General features: G+C 41.5%; 1 protein-coding gene across 3 annotated transcripts in view; it reads left to right on the top strand.

Annotated features, from left to right (window-relative positions):
* The window catches only part of LOC138333339 (probable E3 ubiquitin-protein ligase HERC1), a 71,501-nt gene that overhangs the window by 11,872 nt on the left and 37,667 nt on the right, over nucleotides 1-21,962 (top strand). For all 3 annotated transcript variants that reach the window (XM_069281656.1, XM_069281657.1, XM_069281658.1), the window contains 19 exons: nucleotides 16-192; nucleotides 613-768; nucleotides 5,570-5,702; nucleotides 6,173-6,364; nucleotides 6,714-6,914; nucleotides 8,379-8,555; nucleotides 8,848-8,962; nucleotides 9,651-9,904; nucleotides 10,357-10,479; nucleotides 10,894-10,950; nucleotides 11,354-11,424; nucleotides 11,759-11,819; nucleotides 12,577-12,854; nucleotides 16,876-17,073; nucleotides 17,366-17,486; nucleotides 17,814-18,054; nucleotides 20,743-20,876; nucleotides 21,282-21,440; nucleotides 21,841-21,947. In XM_069281656.1, the coding sequence (XP_069137757.1) occupies nucleotides 16-192; nucleotides 613-768; nucleotides 5,570-5,702; nucleotides 6,173-6,364; nucleotides 6,714-6,914; nucleotides 8,379-8,555; nucleotides 8,848-8,962; nucleotides 9,651-9,904; nucleotides 10,357-10,479; nucleotides 10,894-10,950; nucleotides 11,354-11,424; nucleotides 11,759-11,819; nucleotides 12,577-12,854; nucleotides 16,876-17,073; nucleotides 17,366-17,486; nucleotides 17,814-18,054; nucleotides 20,743-20,876; nucleotides 21,282-21,440; nucleotides 21,841-21,947 (2,955 nt within the window). The remainder of the gene's footprint in view (nucleotides 1-15; nucleotides 193-612; nucleotides 769-5,569; nucleotides 5,703-6,172; nucleotides 6,365-6,713; nucleotides 6,915-8,378; nucleotides 8,556-8,847; nucleotides 8,963-9,650; nucleotides 9,905-10,356; nucleotides 10,480-10,893; nucleotides 10,951-11,353; nucleotides 11,425-11,758; nucleotides 11,820-12,576; nucleotides 12,855-16,875; nucleotides 17,074-17,365; nucleotides 17,487-17,813; nucleotides 18,055-20,742; nucleotides 20,877-21,281; nucleotides 21,441-21,840; nucleotides 21,948-21,962) is intronic.

The following is a 21,962-nucleotide window of genomic DNA, read 5'->3' as shown; positions in this document are numbered from 1 at the left end:
CCTTAATTTTGTTAGCAAATGCAGCTAAGTATAATCCTGACAAGTCTACAGGATAACGGACACATCGCCTCACTGCTCGGCTTCACCTCTGACATGGGGATGGTGGCAAGTCCACGCGAGTTTGGTATGTCTGATCTTCAGCTGGCGGCTATCCTGATGAAAACTATCCTCCGGAATCTGGCACATGAAACGGTTAGTTCTGCATAAATGGTAATTGAGAAATGTCAGTGTAGTTGGTATAAGTAATTAGTAAATATAGTTAAAACTGTAGTTTTAACTTGCAAACTCTTATGTTGCTAGACTTTTTGCTAAACCCAGCAACCTCTTATACCAGGCAAAGGCCCTACAATTGATCTATTACATATTCTGTCTTTGCATATTACAGAATTAGCTCCCTTGAGTGTAGGTATCGATTGTTATGTCATTATTTTGTAAGCACAATTCATATCGTTTTCTCGATCAATACCTACCCACAAAGGCTGATCACTCTGTAATATACGAATGCAGAATGTGTTAATGATAGTTTATAGGAAAATTAAGTTAACACGACTTGATATGTTGTATAACAGGAGCAGATTAAGTTAAAGTATGACCTGATTTATTGTATTTCAGGAACAGTCCTTGAATGAGTATGAGAAGAATTTGGATAAACCAATGGAGGGGAATATACATCAACCCCTAGCACCCCCTCACCTACATATTCTGTTGTCTTCTCTACACAAACATCTACTGGCCTTCTGTTACAGTAAAGCCAACAATGACCAAGTGGTGAGTATACTCAGAATAGAGGGACAGGGGAGGGATTGGGTCATAGTGTACTCAGAGTGGAGGGAGAGGGACAGGGGAGGGATTGGGTCAAGGACAGGTGGTGAGTGTACTCAGAGTGGAGAGAGAGGGACAGGGGAGGGATTGGGTCAAGGACCAGGTTGTGAGTGTACTCAGAGTGGAGAGAGAGGGACAGGGGAGGGATTGGGTCAAGGACAGGTGGTGAGTGTACTCAGAGTGGAGGGAGAGGGACAGGGGAGGGATTGGGTCAAGGACAGGTGGTGAGTGTACTCAGAGTGGAGGGAGAGGGACAGGGGAGGGATTGGGTCAAGGACAGGTGGTGAGTGTACTCAGAGTGGAGAGAGAGGGACAGGGGAGGGATTGGGTCAAGGACAGGTGGTGAGTGTACTCAGAGTGGAGAGAGAGGGACAGGGGAGGGATTGGGTCAAGGACAGGTGGTGAGTGTACTCAGAGTGGAGGGAGAGGGACAGGGGAGGGATTGGGTCAAGGACAGGTGGTGAGTGTACTCAGAGTGGAGGGAGAGGGACAGGGGAGGGATTGGGTCAAGGACAGGTGGTGAGTGTACTCAGAGTGGAGAGAGAGGGACAGGGGAGGGATTGGGTCAAGGACAGGTGGTGAGTGTACTCAGAGTGGAGAGAGAGGGACAGGGGAGGGATTGGGTCAAGGACAGGTGGTGAGTGTACTCAGAGTGGAGAGAGAGGGACAGGGGAGGGATTGGGTCAAGGACAGGTGGTGAGTGTACTCAGAGTGGAGAGAGAGGGACAGGGGAGGGATTGGGTCAAGGACCAGGTTGTGGGTATACTCAGAGTTGAGGGAGAGGGGACAGGGGAGGGATTGGGTCAAGGACAGGTGGTGAGTGTACTCAGAGTGGAGGAGAGAGGGACAGGGGAGGGATTGGGTCAAGGACAGGTGGTGAGTGTACTCAGAGTGGAGGGAGAGGGACAGGGGAGGGATTGGGTCAAGGACAGGTGGTGAGTGTACTCAGAGTGGAGGAGAGGGACAGGGAGGGATTGGGTCAAGGACAGGTGGTGAGTGTACTCAGAGTGGAGAGAGAGGGACAGGGGAGGGATTGGTCAAGGACAGGTGGTGAGTGTACTCAGAGTGGAGAGAGGGACAGGGGAGGGATTGGGTCAAGGACAGGTGGTGAGTGTACTCAGAGTGGAGGGAGAGGGACAGGGGAGGGATTGGGTCAAGGACAGGTGGTGAGTGTACTCAGAGTGGAGGGAGAGGGAGAGAGAGGGATTGGGTCAAGGACAGGTGGTGAGTGTACTCAGAGTGGAGGGAGAGGGACAGGGGAGGGATTGGGTCAAGGACAGGTGGTGAGTGTACTCAGAGTGGAGAGAGAGGGACAGGGGAGGGATTGGGTCAAGGACAGGTGGTGAGTGTACTCAGAGTGGAGAGAGAGGGACAGGGAGAGGGATTGGGTCAAGGACAGGTGGTGAGTGTACTCAGAGTGGAGAGAGAGGGGACAGGGTAGGGATTGGGTCAAGGACAGGTTGTGGTGTATACTCAGAGTTGGAGGAGAGGGACAGGGGAGGGATTGGGTCAAGGACAGGTGGTGAGTGTACTCAGAGTGGAGGGAGAGGGACAGGGGAGGGATTGGGTCAAGGACCAGGTTGTGTGAGTGTACTCAGAGTGAGTGGAGGGAGAGGGACAGGGAGGGATTGGGTCAAGGACAGGTTGTGAGTATACTCAGAGTGGAGGGAGAGAGCAGGGGAGGGATTGGGTCAAGGACAGGTGGTGGTATACTCAGAGGAGGGAGAGGGACAGGGGAGGGATTGGGTCAAGGAGGTGTGAGTGTACTCAGAGTGGAGGGAGAGGGACAGGGGAGGGATTGGGTCAAGGGACAGGTGGTGAGTGTACTCAGAGTGGAGGGAGAGGGACAGGGGAGGGATTGGTTCAAGGACAGGTGGTGAGTGTACTCAGAGTGGAGGGAGAGGGACAGGGGAGGGATTGGGATCAAGGACAGGTGGTGAGTGTACTCAGAGTCAAGGAGAGGGGACAGGGGAGGGATTGGTGGACAGTGGTGAGTGTACTCAGAGTGGAGAGAGAGGGACAGGGGAGGGATTGGGTCAAGGACAGGTTGTGTGAGTGTACTCAGAGTGGAGGGAGAGGGACAGGGGAGGGATTGGGGTCAAGGACAGGTGGGTGAGTGTACTCAGAGTGGAGGGATGAGGGACAGGGGGGATTGGGTCAAGGACAGGTGGTGAGTGTACTCAGGAGGGAGAGGGGACAGGGGGAGGGATTGGGGTCAAGGACAGGTGGTGAGTGTACTCAGAGTGGAGAGAGAGAGGGACAGGGGAGGGATTGGGGTCAAGGACAAGGTGTGTGAGTGTACTCAGAGTGGAGGGAGAGGGACAGGGGAGGGATTGGGTCAAGGACAGGTGGTGAGTGTACTCAGAGTGGAGGGAGAGGGACAGGGGAGGATTTGGTCAAGGACCAGGTTGTGGGTATACTCAGAGTGAGGGAGAGGGACAGGGGAGGGATTGGGTTTTACAAGGCAGGTGGTGAGTGTACTCAGAGTGGAGGGAGAGGGACAGGGGAGGGATTGGATCAAGGACGAGGTTGTGGGTATACTCAGAGGGAGGAGAGGGACAGGGGAGGGATTGGTCAAGGACCAGGTTGTGGGTATACTCAGAGTGGAGGGAGAGGGACAGGGGAGGGATTGGGTCAAGGACAGGTGGTGAGTGTACTCATAGGGAGGGAGAGGGACAGGGGAGGGATTGGGTCATGGACCAGGTTGTGGGTATACTCAGAGTGGAGGGAGAGGGGGACAGGGAGGGATTGGGTCCGCAAGGGCAGGTGTGAGTGTACTCAGAGTGGAGGAGAGGGACAGGGGAGGGATTGGTCAAGGACCAGGTTGTGGTATACTCAGAGTGGAGGGAGAGGGACAGGGGATTAGTCAATGACCAGGTTGTGGGTATACTCAAGTGGAGGGGACTGAACGGTTGGTGAGGTGTATACTCAGAATGGAGAGGACAGGGAGGAATTGGTCAAGTCAAGGTGGTGAGTGTAACTCAGAGTGGAGAGAGGGACAGGGGAGGGATTTGGGTCAAGGGACTTGTGTTAGTGTACTCAGAGTGGAGAGAGTGGGGGACAGGGGAGGGATTGGGGTCAAGGACCAGGTTGTGAGTGTACTCAGAGTGGAGAGAGAGGGACAGGGGATGGATTGGGTCAAGGACAGGTTGCTTGAGTGTTACTCAGATGAGTAGGAGAGGGACAGGGGAGGGATTGGTCTCAGGGATTGGGTCAAGGACAGGTGGGGTGAGTGTACTCAGAGTGGAGAGGAGAGGGACAGGGGCGAGGGATTGGGTCAAGGACAGGTGGTGAGTGTACTCAGAGTGGAGAGAGAGAGAGGGACAGGGGAGGGATTGGGTTCAAGGACAGGTTTTGAGTGAACTCAGAGTGGAGGGAGAGGGGGGACAGGGGAGGGATTGGGTCAAGGACAGGTGGTGAGTGTACTCAGAGTGGAGAGGAGAGGGACAGGGAGGGATTGGTGGTCAAGGAAGTGGTTGTGAGTAGTACTAAGAGTGGAGGGAGAGGGACAGGGGAGGGATTGGGTCAAGGACAGTGGTGAGTGTACTCAGAGTGGAGGAGAGAGGATCATGGGAGGGATTGTGGTCAAGGACAGGTTGGTGAGAGAACTCAGGAGGGAGAGGAGGGACAGGGTCAAGGACCAGGTGGTGAGTGTACTCAGAGTGGAGGGAGAGGGACAGGGGAGGGATTGGGTCAAGGACAGGTGGTGAGTGTACTCAGAGTGGAGAGGAGGGACAGGGGAGGGATAGGGTCAAGGACAGGTGGTGAGTGTACTCAGAGTGGAGAGAGAGGACAGGGGAGGGGATTGGGTTCAAGGACAGGTGGTGAGTGTACTCAGAGTGGAGAAGAGGGAAGGGGGGATTGGGTCAGGACAGGTGGTGGTGACTCGATTTGGAGGAGAGGGAGGGGACCAGGACAGGTGTGAGTGTACTCAGAGTGGAGGAGAGAGGAACAGGGAGGGATGGGTCAAGGACAGGTGGTGAGTGTAGGTCAGAGTGGAGAGGGGACAGGGGAGGGAGGGTCAAGGACTAGTGGGTATACTCAGAATGGAGGGAGAGGGACAGGGGAGGGATTGGGTCAAGGACCAGGTTGTGTGAGTGTAACTCAGGGTGAGGGTGGAGGGGGTATACTCAGGGGGGACAGGGGTCAAGGACCAGGTTGTGGGTATCAGAGTGGAGGGAGAGGGATAGGGGGGGGATTGGGTCAAGGACAGGTGGTGAGTGTACTCAGAGTGGAGGGAGAGGGGTTGGTTGAAGAACCAGGTGTTAGTATAGATAGGAATGTGGGAAAGGGAAGGAATACCAACAGTAACTCTAAGTAAAAAATAAATATAAAAAAAGATAAGGATGTGATGACCAGAAGATGGGTTTATTTATATTGGAAACAACAACCAAATGGTCTACATGGAGAAGGGTGTACAATCCTAATTTCTAGGTGAAGGAGGCACAACTGTAACATGGGCAAGGTGTAAGGGGAAAGGTCCGATGGATACTTTGGATAATTTATTTGATAGTCAGCCTATTACCACTGTCAGTAATTCAGCAGTTAAAAATTGTTTCTAGTCACCATGATTCACATATTTAAATGAGAACAATAACATTGAGTTGCCATACACAAATGAAGAAGCTATTAGGCTCCCATATTCCCAGAAGCTGTAGTTTTTGTGAAAGAAAAGTTTGTGTATTACAAATGACACATCAGTTGTAATACAATGTTGCTGATAGTTGTGTGGTTTCCTTTTATCCAGATTGCACCAGCGATATCGTTGCTGCATCAGCACATGTTTCTCATGTTACCTGTGGCAGAGAACATTCTAGAGAAGGCGTGCAGTGTTCTGACCAATACTACCAACTCACTACAACTGGTCAACTCTGTCGCAGGTATGGACAGCAGTGAGCTGGAACATTTAGTGATATGTATAGAGATAAACGTGATTTAGAAGTTGAACTAACTATCGTGTATAATTGATGATATTTACATATTAAGCTTTAAAATAGGTGTTAATCTGAATTTTAAGGAGCCACAATGTATTTTTTTTTGTGAGGCCTGTTAAACATAATTTCGGTATATCAACATTGCCTGCTTCTATGGGATTGCTAAGTTTGTATGAGCTGATAAAGCCCAAACTACATCGATACCAGCATTGCATGTCTGGGATCAATTTTAAATGTTGCATGTCTGGGATCAATTTTAAATGTTATTCCTTTCCAAGATTCATGGTGTCTGTATATTATAATTTTGATTTTATCTATTATATAATACCTCATTTCTTGTTTCTATTCAAATAGAAATGGTGTACCTTATATTTATTACAGTAGATGTCATACATTTTTCGTTTTTCTCCTTACAGAAGTAGTGTATCAGTCCCCAGCTGGAGCGATGCTGTACCACATGTTACACTCCCTGTTGTTACTGCCAATAGACCGTGTCCATCCTCTCCTGCATGACCTCATGTCCGTACTACCAGTGCTCGATCGTCTGTGTAAAATGTTGCCTGTGATCAGTGAACTGGAAACTATGGAGCTGGAAGGAACTACTGAAGGTAAACATGGTTACTTTGACACAGATACGGTGTGTTCCATCAGATATCCATGATTATAAGACTCTTTAATATGGGATGTTCCATCCGAGGGTATTACTAAACGCAAAACCTATGGCTGAGGGTTTTATCTCATTAATGACTCTACATAGTCATTTTATGACTTATATCTCTTATTATTTATTAAATATTATTACAAAAGCAAAAATCTATTTATCTATCATACACTGGATAGAAGCGTTGTCATGTAGTAGGTATATTAGGTATGTGTTCAGTGTTAAAAAACAATTCCCATTTATCATATGGACTGAATTATATGAATATTAAATGCAATATTTCTTTCTTAATTCAGATCCTTCCAATCAGAAGAAGAGTGACTTGGACAAGTGGGCGTGGCTTGTAGACATGGAGCGGACCTGTGCTACTCTGATTGGCCAGTGCCTCGGTGGTATGCTTGTCGGTGTACCTCTGTCTACACAAGAGAAAAACTGCTCCTTCTGGCTGGAGAAAACTCTCTTTGGAAATGGACCAGAGATTTCCCCAATCCAGCTTGGTAAGTTTCAGACATTACATTTAAGATTAATTAAATTCAAGTGTTGCTATGGCTTAAATCTGTAGCTTTGAAAGAACAAAACTGTTAAAAGATTTAAAGTAGTCTTTGGTGGTTTGAATCAGTTTGTGGATCCCATGATATTTTGCACTATGTTTTCTATACCATATTTTTGCGCGTATAGTGCGCACCCGCGTATAGTGCGCAGGTACGTTTTTGAGTTTTATTTTGGAAATTTTTTTTTTTACAAAAAAATCTAATTTTTGCATCTTCATTCAAAACGTTTTGCATAGGCTCCAAACACTCTTATAGAACAAAATCAAACTCTTCCTATTGTTTATCAGTGCCTAAAACAACCTTCTGTTCATTAAAATTAACTGGCGAGAGGAGTTTGACACGATGATTGACACTTTGTTTACACAGTACTAGCGACAGGCCTAGTTAGCTTGTAAATTGCCGGTGACACTATATTGAGGTCTCAACAACGATGTTTTTACAATCAAATAATTAATCATACCTTGTGTAATTCCAAGTGGTATCAATCAAGTCTATTGTGTATCTGATGGGCATTTAGATTTAATTATGTCCAAGATATTAGCTGGAAAGCCGACCGAGCTAGGCTAATCAACCACAGGTGGCCGCCATATTTGAGTACTGACTGCACACTTACGTATTCTCAATTATTTCAATCAGTAGGCCCTATTGAAATCAAGATGAGATTTTACAGAACCATTTCAAACGATGGTAATAAGAGTGTATTTGACAGCCATACCATCATTTATAGTGCCGATTGGTCAGTTTTAATGTAAGAAGGTTTTAGTTTCGTATTTAATTTGCTGACTCTGCATGAAGCCATTACACTCACTTCCGTAAACATTTGCAAGTTCAAAAGTTTTCACATGCTGGCGAAATATATTTATAAGGTAATCAGTTTAATGTGACGAATCAATTACATACTTATACATCGTTTCAAGCTCCAGACTACATTTATTAAGCCATTTAGATTTGGAGATATACCTTACTGAAGATTCACGATCGTAACATGTGTCCGGTCATGAACACATGTGCTCCCAAAATGGACTTTCAAGAAATTAAAGATATAAATTTCAAGTGAGCTTTTCATTTTATATTGAATATATGCATTGAATATTGACTTAAAGATCCAAGTATTTAATCATAACTCTCAACATGTACAAAATGTTAGGCTACTGCACACTTTAGCTTGGACCTGCCGGTCGATGATCATGACTCAGGGCCAGTACTTGCGTATAGTGCGCACCCCAACTTTTCACTTGATAATTTATGAAAAAAAGTGTGTACGCACAAAAATATGATATTTGGAGCATAGCATTGCAATCTAAAGCAACATTACTTCTGATGTGGCAATGTCAAGGTGTTAAATGACTTATTCGTTCTATACATGGTTACAGTACATATTTGACCCTTGTTTTACTTTCTTTCTATCAGAAAAGTTTATCAGCAGTATATTAGAGTGTTCCCAAGGACGACGGACGGAGGTGAGCGGTTTAGAACAACTCGACTTAGATGCTGACACCATCTCACTGGTAGAATTATGCTGTGGTTTTAAATCAGAAGCTAACGACACCTTGTGGGAGACTATGATGGACCATGCCAGAAGACAAGGTAATTGATATCAAAATAATGTAATTGTATTGCATTAATTAAAAATATATTAGCTTTAGAGGGTTCACACATCAGCATTAGATCAGCTATTTTGTCTTAGGTGTGCTGTGTAAAGAAAAAAAACCAAAACATTGTTTTACAGAATTTATAATCAAGTTATTCAATGGTGGTTGTTTAAATCTGTCCGGTTTGTATCTGTTACTTTAATGTACTCCAAGATAAATCTCCCTGAAGACAAGTTATCTTCAATCTTTTCTATATATATGATGTTAATTACTGTTTCTGTTCCTAGACTGGCACACCAGTGAACTTTCTGAGGAAGTGGAGTTGGATGCAGTGTCGCGATGTCTGTTGGCAACCTTACTCAAGCACTGTAATCTCACCAAGGTGGCACTACACAAGCGCAGGTAGTACAGGAGAAATTATATTACACTACTCAAGCGCAGGTAGTACAGGAGAAATTATATTACACTACACAAGCGCAGGTAGTACAGGAGAAATTATATTACACTACACAAGCAGGTAGTACAGGAGAAATTATATTACACTACACAAGCGCAGGTAGTACAGGAGAAATTATATTACACTACACAAGTACAGGTAGTACAGGAGAAATTATATTACACTACACAAGTACAGGTAGTACAGGAGAAATTATATTACACTACACAAGTACAGGTAGTACAGGAGAAATTATATTACACTACACAAGTACAGGTAGTACAGGAGAAATTATATTACACTACACAAGTACAGGTAGTACAGGTAGTACAGGAGAAATTATATTACACTACACAAGTACAGGTAGTACAGGAGAAATTATATTACACTACACAAGCGCAGGTAGTACAGGAGAAATTATATTACACTACACAAGCGCAGGTAGTACAGGAGAAATTATATTACACTACACAAGCGCAGGTAGTACAGCGCAGGTAGTACAGGAGAAATTATATTACACTACACAAGCGCAGGTAGTACAGGAAAAGTTAAGGAGAGTTAAATTTAGATTTGAATGATTTTTAGATACAGTAGGCAGTGTAATTCATTCTTCAATGATCCTAAAGCCATATATCTGATTTCTTTTTGCTACAGTACCATAGGAAGTGTTGAAGATATCTTCCAGTATGTGTTTAAAGTTAGAAGCCAGCTGCATGAACTAAAACAGATGAAGAGTTTGTCTAGCAGTAAGGTGTTGGAATCACCTGTGTCTGATAAAACACCAAAACATGAGATCTCTGACTTGTCACCACGGGAAGCACCAGAAAGGTCCGAGGGCATTGTGAAGTGGTCGGAGGTGATGGATGAGGATGACGAGAGAGGAGATGATTGTTCTGAGCCTTTGTCAGGTCAGTCTTTATGATGTAAGGCAAGCTTTATTTAGGAAATCTCAACATTAGTATCCAGATTGTTATCTATGATTACTGGACAGGTAAGTTGATACTATCTATGATTACTGGACAGGTAAGTTGATACTATCTATGATTACTGGACAGGTAAGTTGATACTATCTATGATTACTGGACAGGTAAGTTGATATTATCTATGATTACTGGACAGATAAGTTGGTATTTAATGAATGTTTGCTATCCTTGTATGACTGTTTAATTGAGGTTTTAGTCAGTTTAATGTACTTAATCATTCAACTTTATAGTTGATAAGGTGACTATGAAAAATTTGACCCAGATAATTCATTAAATTTGCTGCTGTCCAGTTGGCATTCATACTCCCATAATTGCGAATTAAATGCTGTTCAATGCTTATACAATGCTTAAACATATACAATGCTTGAACTTTATAGATGATGAGGGCACTATAAAAGATTCGCCCCAGGTGATTCGCGAGCAGTCTTATGAAGATTCCTGCCTCGACTACCAACAGAGATGTCTGTTCCTCCTGCTGGGAGTCAAGGCCGCTGTAGCAGGTAATTACTTAAAAACAACTAGTCACACAACACTGTCAAAGTTTGCTTTTATGAATGACCTTGACCCAGTGTAAAGATTTTAATTTTAACTGAACATCACTTATAACATACATGTTGAAGTGACCATGGTTGTTTGTCCAGTAACTGATTGAAAGGAAAAGTTAATTAATTTTCAATTGTATATTTATGAGAGGAAACTAAACAGTGTATCTCAATACAAAATTAATTTTTGGTAAATTAAATCAAGATGAGATTTTTAATCTGCATCTAATGAATAAATATTTCACCAATCTGTTAAATGACCTTTGCTCTAAGATATCATCAGACTAACCTAAACATGTTAAATGCAGGAAGTGAGTAATTCAGGCCCATTTGGCCTCTTGTTGTACCTAATGTTACTTTGTCCTTTTACAGGTACCCCTACCCTTTCCTACAGCAATACATTTTCTGAAGAAGAAGTTTCTCTTCCAAGTAAGTGATTTCCAAATTTTCTCACTGATACCACAAAATTAAGTCGCTGAGTGTATAGTTATAATGTTCCATACCATGTCCTTTGCATGGTTTTCTTACAAAGTTGATGAATGCTAAACAAATTTGTAATGACATATTATCAGTGAAGAGAAATTCTTTCTTTGATCTTGTCATTTTGAATTTATAATTTTTAGAAGAATTGATTATGTTCTCTCATTAACCATTTGACAAAATATTTCTAATGCAGCAGATCCGGTCCATTTAGTCACTATAGAGAAAAACAAAACTATTAAAGGTCATTAACTACTTTTCAACTTATATCAAAATAAGGGGAAATCATCTATTACTATAATTATAGATTATACTAATGATATTTGCTGACATGTTTAAATTTTACTTGTAGAACAAAACTGTTCCGAGGTCAGTGTCACTACTACCCCAGTCAAGAGAAGGAGGGGCAGTGTTCCAGATTTGGTACTTAATTTTCTTTTTGATAAATAATACTTTTACTGACATTGAGCTTTTTCCATAGAAAATTCATATACTCTACTTTAGGAATGATCAATTCTAAGATGCCAATATTGAGCCATGTAACTTTCAAAACCTTGTCAGTTACGTCATCTCATTGGAACTCAAGATAGAATTATGGTAAAGTTTCACAAAAGTGAGACTACCACTAGTTCATCTTGTACAAAGAAGGATCAGTAAAGACCATGGAGTGTTGTAAATTGTATGCCAGGCATTTGTTATAGGTTTGATGAAAGCAAAATCTCTTGTACATATAGTATTAGGTTTTCTTGTGTTGTAGACAGAAGAGGAGAGCCCGAGACAGAGAGATGGTACATCTACACCAGTTTACAGTCCTGATGGTAAGTCTCTCCCATCTATTACACCTCATATATAGAGAATACACGGTTAGTATCTTACAATACAAGTTTTATTTTGGTACTTGATACGGAAAGCAGAGATGATTAGGAAAAACTTTGTCATCTCAGCTTTCCTAAATCTCACACAAAAATAAACCTTGTATTGTAAGATACAAACTGTGTATTCTGTTTATCCTACAACGATTTTCTTATAGATGACATTCAAATCAAAAGCAAATTGCTGGTACAATAGGTTTATATCCTCACTGATGTACTCCTTTCTTGAGGAATTCTATCATTAAAAGTTAATATCCCTTGAACCATTCAGCATATTGTTTTACATTATGGAGTTGAAAAATTTTGGCTGGTCAACCCATGGCTTGCCGAGGGTTGACAGCCAATATCTTTCATGAGGGTCGAGATATCCCTGTCCACTTGACAGACCCATGTTTGAATCTTTTTCTCCCATACTTAGTGGAAAAAACACAGAATTCCAGTTTGTTTCCAGCTATTTCATTGCGCCATTAATTATGTAGGAATGCGTAATGCGTCAAAATAGATGACGTCATCAACAATGCACACTGAGGTTACGCAGCATTTATTGATGACGTAACATTAATATCTAGCGCGTGTGAGCTGTCTTACACTCCCTATGCAATACAGAGTTATCTTTTCCCTAGCAACCACGGGATATCCCTGGGAAGTATGGGAGAATTAAATTGTCTGACATAGTTTAATGTGTTTCCTTTTTCCATTTCAGCGAGCTTCAACATGGGTTCCCTACAAAGAGTGAAGGAGATTTTGCGTCGGTTACGCTGGCAGCAGGAGAGGGCGACAGGGTCTGACATTACCAGCAGCGCTGTAAAGGATCCAGAGAAAACCTTCACTGAACAGGTCGCTACTGATGTATGTAAATTTGTGACGGGCGAGACAGGAGAATCTCCTCCAGGAACTGAAACAGAAGGGATGGAATCCAACCGGAACAATGACCCTAGGGAAATAGCAGTTGCACTAGAGCACCAACAATCTAGGGCAGAGGTAGGATAATGTAGGACAGGGTTAGAATTGTATAGGGCAGAGGTCAAATAATGTAGGACAGGGTTAGAATTGTATAGGGCAGAGGTAGGATAATGTAGGAGAGGATTAGAATTGTATAGGGCAGAGGTAGGATAATGTAGGACAGGGTTAGAATTGTATAGGGCAGAGGTAGGATAATGTAGGACAGGGTTAGAATTGTATAGGGCAGAGGTAGGATAATGTAGGACAGGGTTAGAATGTGTATAGGGGGACAGTAGGTAGGTAAGGATAATGTAGGAAGGATTGAATTGTAGGCAGGGTTAGAATGTATGGGCAGAGGTAGGATAATGTAGGACAGGGTTAGAATTGTATAGGGCAGAGGTAGGATAATGTAGGACAGGGTTAGAATTGTATAGGGCAGAGGTAGGATAATGTAGGACAGGGTTAGAATTGTATAGGGCAGAGGTAGGATAATGTAGGACAGGGTTAGAATTGTATAGGGCAGAGGTAGGATAATGTAGGACAGGGTTAGAATTGTATAGGGCAGAGGTAGGATAATGTAGGACAGGGTTAGAATTGTATAGGGCAGAGGTAGGATAATGTAGACAGGGTTAGAATTGTATAGGGCAGAGGTAGTGTAGGGTGAGATAGGGCAGAGTAGGATAATGTAGGACAGGGTTAGAATTGTATAGGGCAGAGGTAGGATAATGTAGGACAGGGTTAGAATTGTATAGGGCAGAGGTAGGATAATGTAGGAGAGGGTTAGAATTGTATAGGGCAGAGGTAGGATAATGTAGGACAGGGTTAGAATTGTATAGGGCAGAGGTAGGATAATGTAGGACAGGGTTAGAATTGTATAGGGCAGAGGTAGGATAATGTAGGACAGGTTAGAATTGTATAGGGCAGAGGTAGGATAATGTAGGACAGGGTTAGAATTGTATAGGGCAGAGGTAGGATAATGTAGGACAGGGTTAGAATTGTATAGGGCAGAGGTAGGATAATGTAGGACAGGGTTAGAATTGTATAGGGCAGAGGTAGGATAATGTAGGACAGGGTTAGAATTGTATAGGGCAGAGGTAGGATAATGTAGGACAGGGTTAGAATTGTATAGGGCAGAGGTAGGATAATGTAGGACAGGGTTAGAATTGTATAGGGCAGAGGTAGGATAATGTAGGACAGGGTTAGAATTGTATAGGGCAGAGGTAGGATAATGTAGGACAGGGTTAGAATTGTATAGGGCAGAGGTAGGATAATAGGATAATGTAATGTAGGACAGGGTTAGAATTGTATAGGGCAGAGGTAGGATAATGTAGGATAGTAGGACAGGGTTAGAATTGTATAGGGCAGAGGTAGGATAATGTAGGACAGGGTTAGAATTGTATAGGGCAGAGGTAGGATAATGTAGGACAGGGTTAGAATTGTATAGGGCAGAGGTAGGATAATGTAGGACAGGGTTAGAATTGTATAGGGCAGAGGTAGGATAATGTAGGACAGGGTTAGAATTGTATAGGGCAGAGGTAGGATAATGTAGGACAGGGTTAGAATTGTATAGGGCAGAGGTAGGATAATGTAGGACAGGGTTAGAATTGTATAGGGCAGAGGTAGGATAATGTAGGAGAGGGTTAGAATTGTATAGGGCAGAGGTAGGATAATGTAGGAGAGGGTTAGAATTGTATAGGGCAGAGGTAGGATAATGTAGGACAGGGTTAGAATTGTATAGGGCAGAGGTAGGATAATGTAGGACAGGGTTAGAATTGTATGGGGCAGAGGTAGGATAATGTAGGAGAGGATTAGAATTGTATAGGGCAGAGGTAGGATAATGTAGGACAGGGTTAGAATTGTATAGGGCAGAGGTAGGATAATGTAGGACAGGGTTAGAATTGTATAGGGCAGAGGTAGGATAATGTAGGAGAGGGTTAGAATTGTATAGGGCAGAGGTAGGATAATGTAGGAGAGGATTAGAATTGTATAGGGCAGAGGTAGGATAATGTAGGACAGGGTTAGAATTGTATAGGGCAGAGGTAGGATAATGTAGGACAGGGTTAGAATTGTATAGGGCAGAGGTAGGATAATGTAGGAGAGGGTTAGAATTGTATAGGGCAGAGGTAGGATAATGTAGGACAGGGTTAGAATTGTATAGGGCAGAGGTAGGATAATGTAGGACAGGTTTAGAATTGTATAGGGCAGAGGTAGGATAATGTAGGAGAGGGTTAGAATTGTATAGGGCAGAGGTAGGATAATGTAGGACAGGGTTAGAATTGTATAGGGCAGAGGTAGGATAATGTAGGAGAGGGTTAGAATTGTATAGGGCAGAGGTAGGATAATGTAGGAGAGGGTTAGAATTGTATAGGGCAGAGGTAGGATATGATGTAGGAGAGGGTTAGAATTGTATAGGGCAGAGGTAGGATAATGTAGGAGAGGGTTAGAATTGTATAGGGCAGAGGTAGGATAATGTAGGAGAGGGTTAGAATTGTATAGGGCAGAGGTAGGATAATGTAGGAAGGGTTAGAATTGTATAGGGCAGAGGTAGGATAATGTAGGAGAGGTTAGAATTGTATAGGGCAGAGGTAGGATAATGTAGGACAGGGTTAGAATTGTATAGGGCAGAGGTAGGATAATGTAGGACAGGGTTAGAATTGTATAGGGCAGAGGTAGGATAATGTAGGACAGGGTTAGAATTGTATAGGGCAGAGGTAGGATAATGTAGGACAGGTTAGAATTGTATAGGGCAGAGGTAGATAATGGGAGGTAGAATTGTATAGGGCAGAGGTAGGATAGGTTGTATAGGGCAGAGGTAGGATAATGTAGGACAGGGTTAGAATTGTAAAGGGCAGAGGAAGGATAATGTAGGACAGGGTTAGAATTGTATGGGGCAGAGGTAGGATAATGTAGGAGAGGGTTAGAATTGTATGGGGCAGAGGTAGGATAATGTAGGACAGGGTTAGAATTGTATGGGGCAGAGGTAGGATAATGTAGGAGTCAGTTAGAATTGTATAGGGCAGAGGTAGGATAATGTAGGACAGGGTTAGAATTGTATAGGGCAGAGGTAGGATAATGTAGGACAGGGTTAGAATTGTATAGGGCAGAGGTAGGATAATGTAGGACAGGGTTAGAATTGTATAGGGCAGAGGTAGGAATTAATGTAGGACAGGAGGTATAGGCAGAGTAGATGTAGAGTTAGAATTGTATAGGGCAGAGGTAGGATAATGTAGGACAGGTTAGAATTGTATAGGGCATTAATGGGCTTGTAGGCAATTGTGATTAGGACAGAGGTAGGATAAATGTAGGATAGGCAGAGGTAGGATAATGTAGGATTAGAATTGTATAGGGCAGAGGTAGATAATGTAGGACAGGGTTAGAATTGTATAGGGCAGAGGTAGATAATGTAGGACAGGGTTAGAATTGTATAGGGCAGTTAGAGGTAGGATAATGTATAGGATAATGTAGGACAGGGAAGGTCAGTTACAGGATAATGTAGGACTAAGTAGGATTAACTTGTAGAATTGTTTAGGACAGAGGTAGGATAATGTAGGAATGGGTAGGATTGTATAGGGCAGAGGTAGGATAATGTAGGACAGGGAAGGTCAGTTACAGGATAATGTAGGACTAAGTAGGATTGACTTTTAGAATTGTATAGGACAGAGGAAGGATAATGTAGGAATGGGTAGGATCATATCAGATAGGAATAGGATTGTAAAGGGCAATGGTAGGATTATGTAGAGCAGTGATAGGATAATAGGGTTCTGCAATGTCCCCTATTAATGGAGTTATTACTTAATTTGTGCAGGTATTAGGCGTTCACACTGGCGACAGTTCTAGTTAGGACTGGGTAGGATTGTGTAGGGTATTATTGTGTAAGAAAAGATGTGTCGGTTTCAATGTCTTTGTTTCTTCTTAAATTGTTATCTGATTAATGGACATTTTTGTGGTGTTCCCTATTGTTCTGAATGGCTGCTGTGTTATTTTATTTGGGTATCGTGGAAATAGTAATTGAAATGTTTATTGAAATTATGTATTTATGTTAAATTTTCTTGTTTCACAGTCTCGCCTGTATGCCCTGAATCAAATAAAGGAGTTGCTATCGACACAAGGAGACAAACAAGAGCTCGGTAAAGAAGTGTCTGACCTAACACCTACCACTCTACTCTGTTCTGCCCATATACAGCTACTCACTGGCTCATTCAGCTTCTGTGGACCAGTGGATAGTTCTAGTCAAGGGGCACAACTCTACCACTACCAGGTACAGTTTTGGCATTTAATTACGTCATGCAAGGATATGATTCATAAGCTTACCTCGTTTATGGACATTTAAAATTGTGCTTCTACAGTATTAAAAGATTGTACACTAAACAAATCTGTTTTTAGACAAAAGATATTATGGGAATAATTAATCTCAATCACTGAAAATGCAAAGTAGCATTTTTAAAGCAAAAAAATAATTCTGAACTTTAATACTAATAAGAATTTATCAATTTATTTAGAGATTTGATGAAAGAAAGAAATAATTTGTTAAAATAATCATTGGCTTTCAGGATGAGATAAAGGCTGCCAAGGCTAAAACACAGGAGGAGATACAGCTTGCTGTTCATCAGATCTATGAACTCCTAGTCAAGGCTCTCATACAGACTGACAAAATGGAGATTGTCGGTGAAGGTGAACTCTTAGATCTATTGATAAAATTCTGCTTCAAATTCTGGTATATACCACTTTAAGTTACTCAAACAGTACATCAAATAGAAATCAACATGATAAATAATTGGGTTGGTGCAATGTATTACAAGAAAGTATTTTATCTTGATTTTGAAAAAGTTGTTATACTGTAATTTGTCTATTTAACCAGTTTGTTTCTGTTGATATATAACAAGGCTATCTTCTGACATTCTTACATTGTTTTTAAGTTTTGAAAATCTCATATATTGTGAGGTTCACATCAATGAATTTGTAAAGATTAAACAGTGTAGTTATGTCGTGTTTATTCAGGAGTGCGTCTGAAGCTTCTGCTGTGGACAATCTACTCCCTGAGTATGAAGTATCGACCGGCCGATATCTCATTGGCTGTATCGTGTGGACTCCTGCCCCGACTACTGAGTCTGACCCACAGTCATACCTCCACATCGTCTATCATCCCGATATCTGGTCAGGGTCTACAGCACAGCCAGCTTAAGGTTGTGGTCAAGATGTCTAGTTCACATCTCCTTCGCCTCATAACACTCACATCAGGGTAGGTGGAGTAACTTTACAGAATACACTAGTATTTGTACTACGTTTAGCATACAATAATGTATAACATGCAGTGTCTGTGTGTACTTTCTTTCCTAGTTTAGAGTTTTGATAACATTTTGTGCATAGCATTATTCAGCCATGAAACAATAGTGACAATAATATATAAAACTAAATTTATTTTCATATTCTTGGTCTCACAGCAACCAGAAAAACATTGAAGCTTTCTACACAAGAAACATTTCATGTTTACAGTAGCTTGCTGACCGATGTTTATGATTTTAGCTTGTAAACTGCTAAACTTGGATCTGGTGTTATATGATCTGATTGTGTCTCAGGTTGTATGCTTGTAAATTTGGATCTGGTGTTGTATGATCTGATTGTGTCTCAGGTTGTATGCTGGTAAACTTGGATCTGGTGTTGTATGATCTGATTGTGTCTCAGGTTGTATGCTGGTAAACTTGGATCTGGTGTTGTATGATCTGATTGTCTCAGGTTGTTGTTTGATCTGATTGTGTTTCAGGTTGTATGCTGGTAAACTTGGATCTGGTGTTGTATGATCTGATTGTGTTTCAGGTTGTATGCTGGTAAACTTGGATCTGGTGTTGTATGATCTGATTGTGTTTCAGGTTGTATGCTGGTAAATTTGGATCTGGTGTTGTATGATCTGATTGTGTTTCAGGTTGTATGCTGGTAAACTTGGATCTGGTGTTGTATGTAATGGATAATTCCGAAAACCTGTCCATTATTAGAGAGAATGGATAGTACCGAGCCCGCAGGGCGAGGTACAATCCATTCTCTCTAATAATGGACAGTTTGAGGAATTTATCCTACTTAAAACCCATCATACCACTACTCACTACCTTGCGTACCCTGTTTCAGAATGGGACATCCCATTTCAGGAATTGCACAGGTGTGTCACTCACCTGTGACAAATAATGGACTAACAGTGTTGAGATGCATGCACAATCATTTAGTTTTACACCTTTGGAGGTACAACAGTGTTTTTGAACATGTCGGATAATGATATTACCTTGCCCGGCAATCATTTAGGGATGTACGCAGCTGTGATTCAGATGATATAACGTTCTAACTGGAGTAATTGTTTGCCTGTTTGAAGTGACCTATTTATTCGCACAAGGATAGGTGCATTGTCTAACTTTACATCAAATACATACAAGCAAGGTGAGTTTTCCCTACAATTTAAACATAACTGTTTTTCCTAAAAAAAATGACCATACGCATGTTATAGATATGATAAAACAAATCCATATCTAATTGCTATGATAGCATTGCACTGGTATACTGTGAAACCTGTCTAATCCGACACCGCGTGGGAGCAACTTGTTTGGTCAGATTATTCAGGGTGTAGGAAAGTCAGATATTGTTGTATACTATTGTTGAATACGGAACAGTTTCAAATAGGATGTAGGGAAAGCAGGTGTCAGATTAGACAGGTTTTGCTCTTAAGTATATTATGTTTAACCATAATCATCAGATTATATGTTATAAAGGATTGTGAGATATCTGAGCTAAAAAACTGCATATTATCCCAACTCAGTCAAGATTCTAGAATTCCTATTCCTCGTCAATTACAAGTTTTAAAAATATGTAACAAATAATAATGCAAGACTCTAATTATGTTTTTTTTTTTTTTAATTTTCAGAACAGTAACAGCTAGGAAGGGGAAGTCATAATTTCAATGGAGGAGTGAACATAAATGTAAAATTTGGGATTGTCAAATAAACAGTTTGGTTTTCCTTACAGCAGCGTTTTTTTCCTTTGTTCAAATTAGACTGTCCATTATTTTGGGGAATAATGGACAGTGGCCCTATAATAATGGACAGTGAGTTACATAATGGACTCCGAGGTGTCCATTATGTAATATAATGGTCATATACAACAAAGGAAACTTTACTAGCTGGGTTTTAAGATCTGATTGTGTTTCAGGTTGTATGCTGGTAAACTTGGATCTGGTGTTGTATGATCTGATTGTGTCTCAGGTCGTATGCTGATAAACTTGGATCTGGTGTTGTTTGATCTGATTGTCTCAGGTTGTTTTCTGGAAAACTTGATCTGGTGTTGTTTGATCTGATTGTGTTTCAGGTTATATGCTTGTAAACTTGGATCTGGTGTTGTATGATCTGATTGTGTTTCAGGTTGTATGCTGGTAAACTTGGATCTGGTGTTGTATGATCTGATTGTGTTTCAGGTTGTATGCTTGTAAACTTGGATCTGGTGTTGTATGATCTGATTGTGTTTCAGGTTGTATGCTGGTAAACTTGGATCTGGTGTTGTATGATCTGATTGTGTTTCAGGTTGTATGCTGGTAAACTTGGATCTGGTGTTGTATGATCTGATTGTGTCTCAGGTTGTATGCTTGTAAATTTGGATCTGGTGTTGTATGATCTGATTGTGTTTCAGGTTTTATGCTTGTAAACTTGGATCTGGTGTTGTATGATCTGATTGTGTTTCAGGTTGTATGCTTGTAAACTTGGATCTGGTGATGTATGATCTGATTGTGTTTCAGGTTGTATGCTTGTAAACTTGGATCTGGTGATGTATGATCTGATTGTGTTTCAGGTTGTATGCTGGTAAACTTGGATCTGGTGTTGTATGATCTGATTGTGTTTCAGGTTTTATGCTTGTAAACTTGGATCTGGTGTTGTATGATCTGATTGTGTTTCAGGTTGTATGCTGGTAAACTTGGATCTGGTGTTGTACAAGGTATAGTTGACCTATTGTGGACTCAGTTGACTAGTATGCTGACCTACAATGATGTTGCCCCTCCTCAGGACTCATCACCTGATAATGAAGATAATGGTTTGTATAGTCTTCTCTTAGTATTCAGTTCCCTTATCGAAAATCGGTCCAGACACCGATTTCTAGAAACAAAAAGCTTTGACTTCAGTCAAAACTTAAGTTATTTTCATTATGTAACCTATGTTGAAAATTGACTTTAGTCTGTTTTTAAACCAGAATTAGGATTTGAGGCATGAAGTTAACCTCATCAATGTCATGAAGGACATTGAAATTTGATTTACTATCCTGCATTGTTGTTAAATCCTAAAATATATAAAGGGTAACTCAGTTTTTACTATGAGCAGATTGTGTCATTTGCCATTTGAGTGTTTTCTTTGTAGTTGTAATTGGTCACTACCAATTTAGCTACATATGTTCACAATTTCTTTTTCTAACTGCATGTATACTATTAATGATTAAATCCAGGAATGCCGTACAAGGTGAAATCACAGATCCAGTTAGCCAACTTCATGCTATTTCTCAAGCGTGTAGCCTCTACCAAGACTATCTTGAAACTTCTTTCTTCAAAACGTTGGGTTTCCATGTTCCTTAGCCTTGCCCAACAGAAAAATGGGAAGAACTCGGGTATGTACCAGGTATTTTATGCCTTGGATAATATGTATTTATATATTTGTGCCATTATATTGTGGAATCTGGGGGCAGGTAGTGTTACCATGTCTATCCTTTTACATCCTGTATGTTCCCCTTTGATTTATGGAGGATCATTTTATAGACATTTCTAGTGATAAATCATCATTTACAGAAAGTGATGATTTTCTGTATTACATTTAACATTTATCAGAGTTTCTCATAGTTTGGTGTCAATGACCCATGGAACAGGTTCACATGGTTACACTGCCACAGTATCTACAATCATTGTTTAAGCATTACATGCAACAAATCAGGTGCTCTTTTGTTACAACTTGCTTTGATGTCAGTGATTTGTATTGTCAGATTTCACTGTTAAGATAATATTTGTCTACAGGTCAGGATACTGGATATAGTCTGAGGACCAGACTTATCTCTGTAAACCTCCTTGAGTCTGTCCTGTTATCATGTGATGCGAGCAGTGATAACGAAGATCACAAACAGGTACATGGTTATAAA

Source organism: Argopecten irradians, chromosome 10 (assembly GCF_041381155.1).
Source record: "Argopecten irradians isolate NY chromosome 10, Ai_NY, whole genome shotgun sequence".
Lineage (NCBI taxonomy): Eukaryota > Metazoa > Mollusca > Bivalvia > Pectinida > Pectinidae > Argopecten > Argopecten irradians.
Note: the sequence above shows the minus strand (reverse complement) of the source record. Positions and strands in the feature narration are given on the sequence as shown.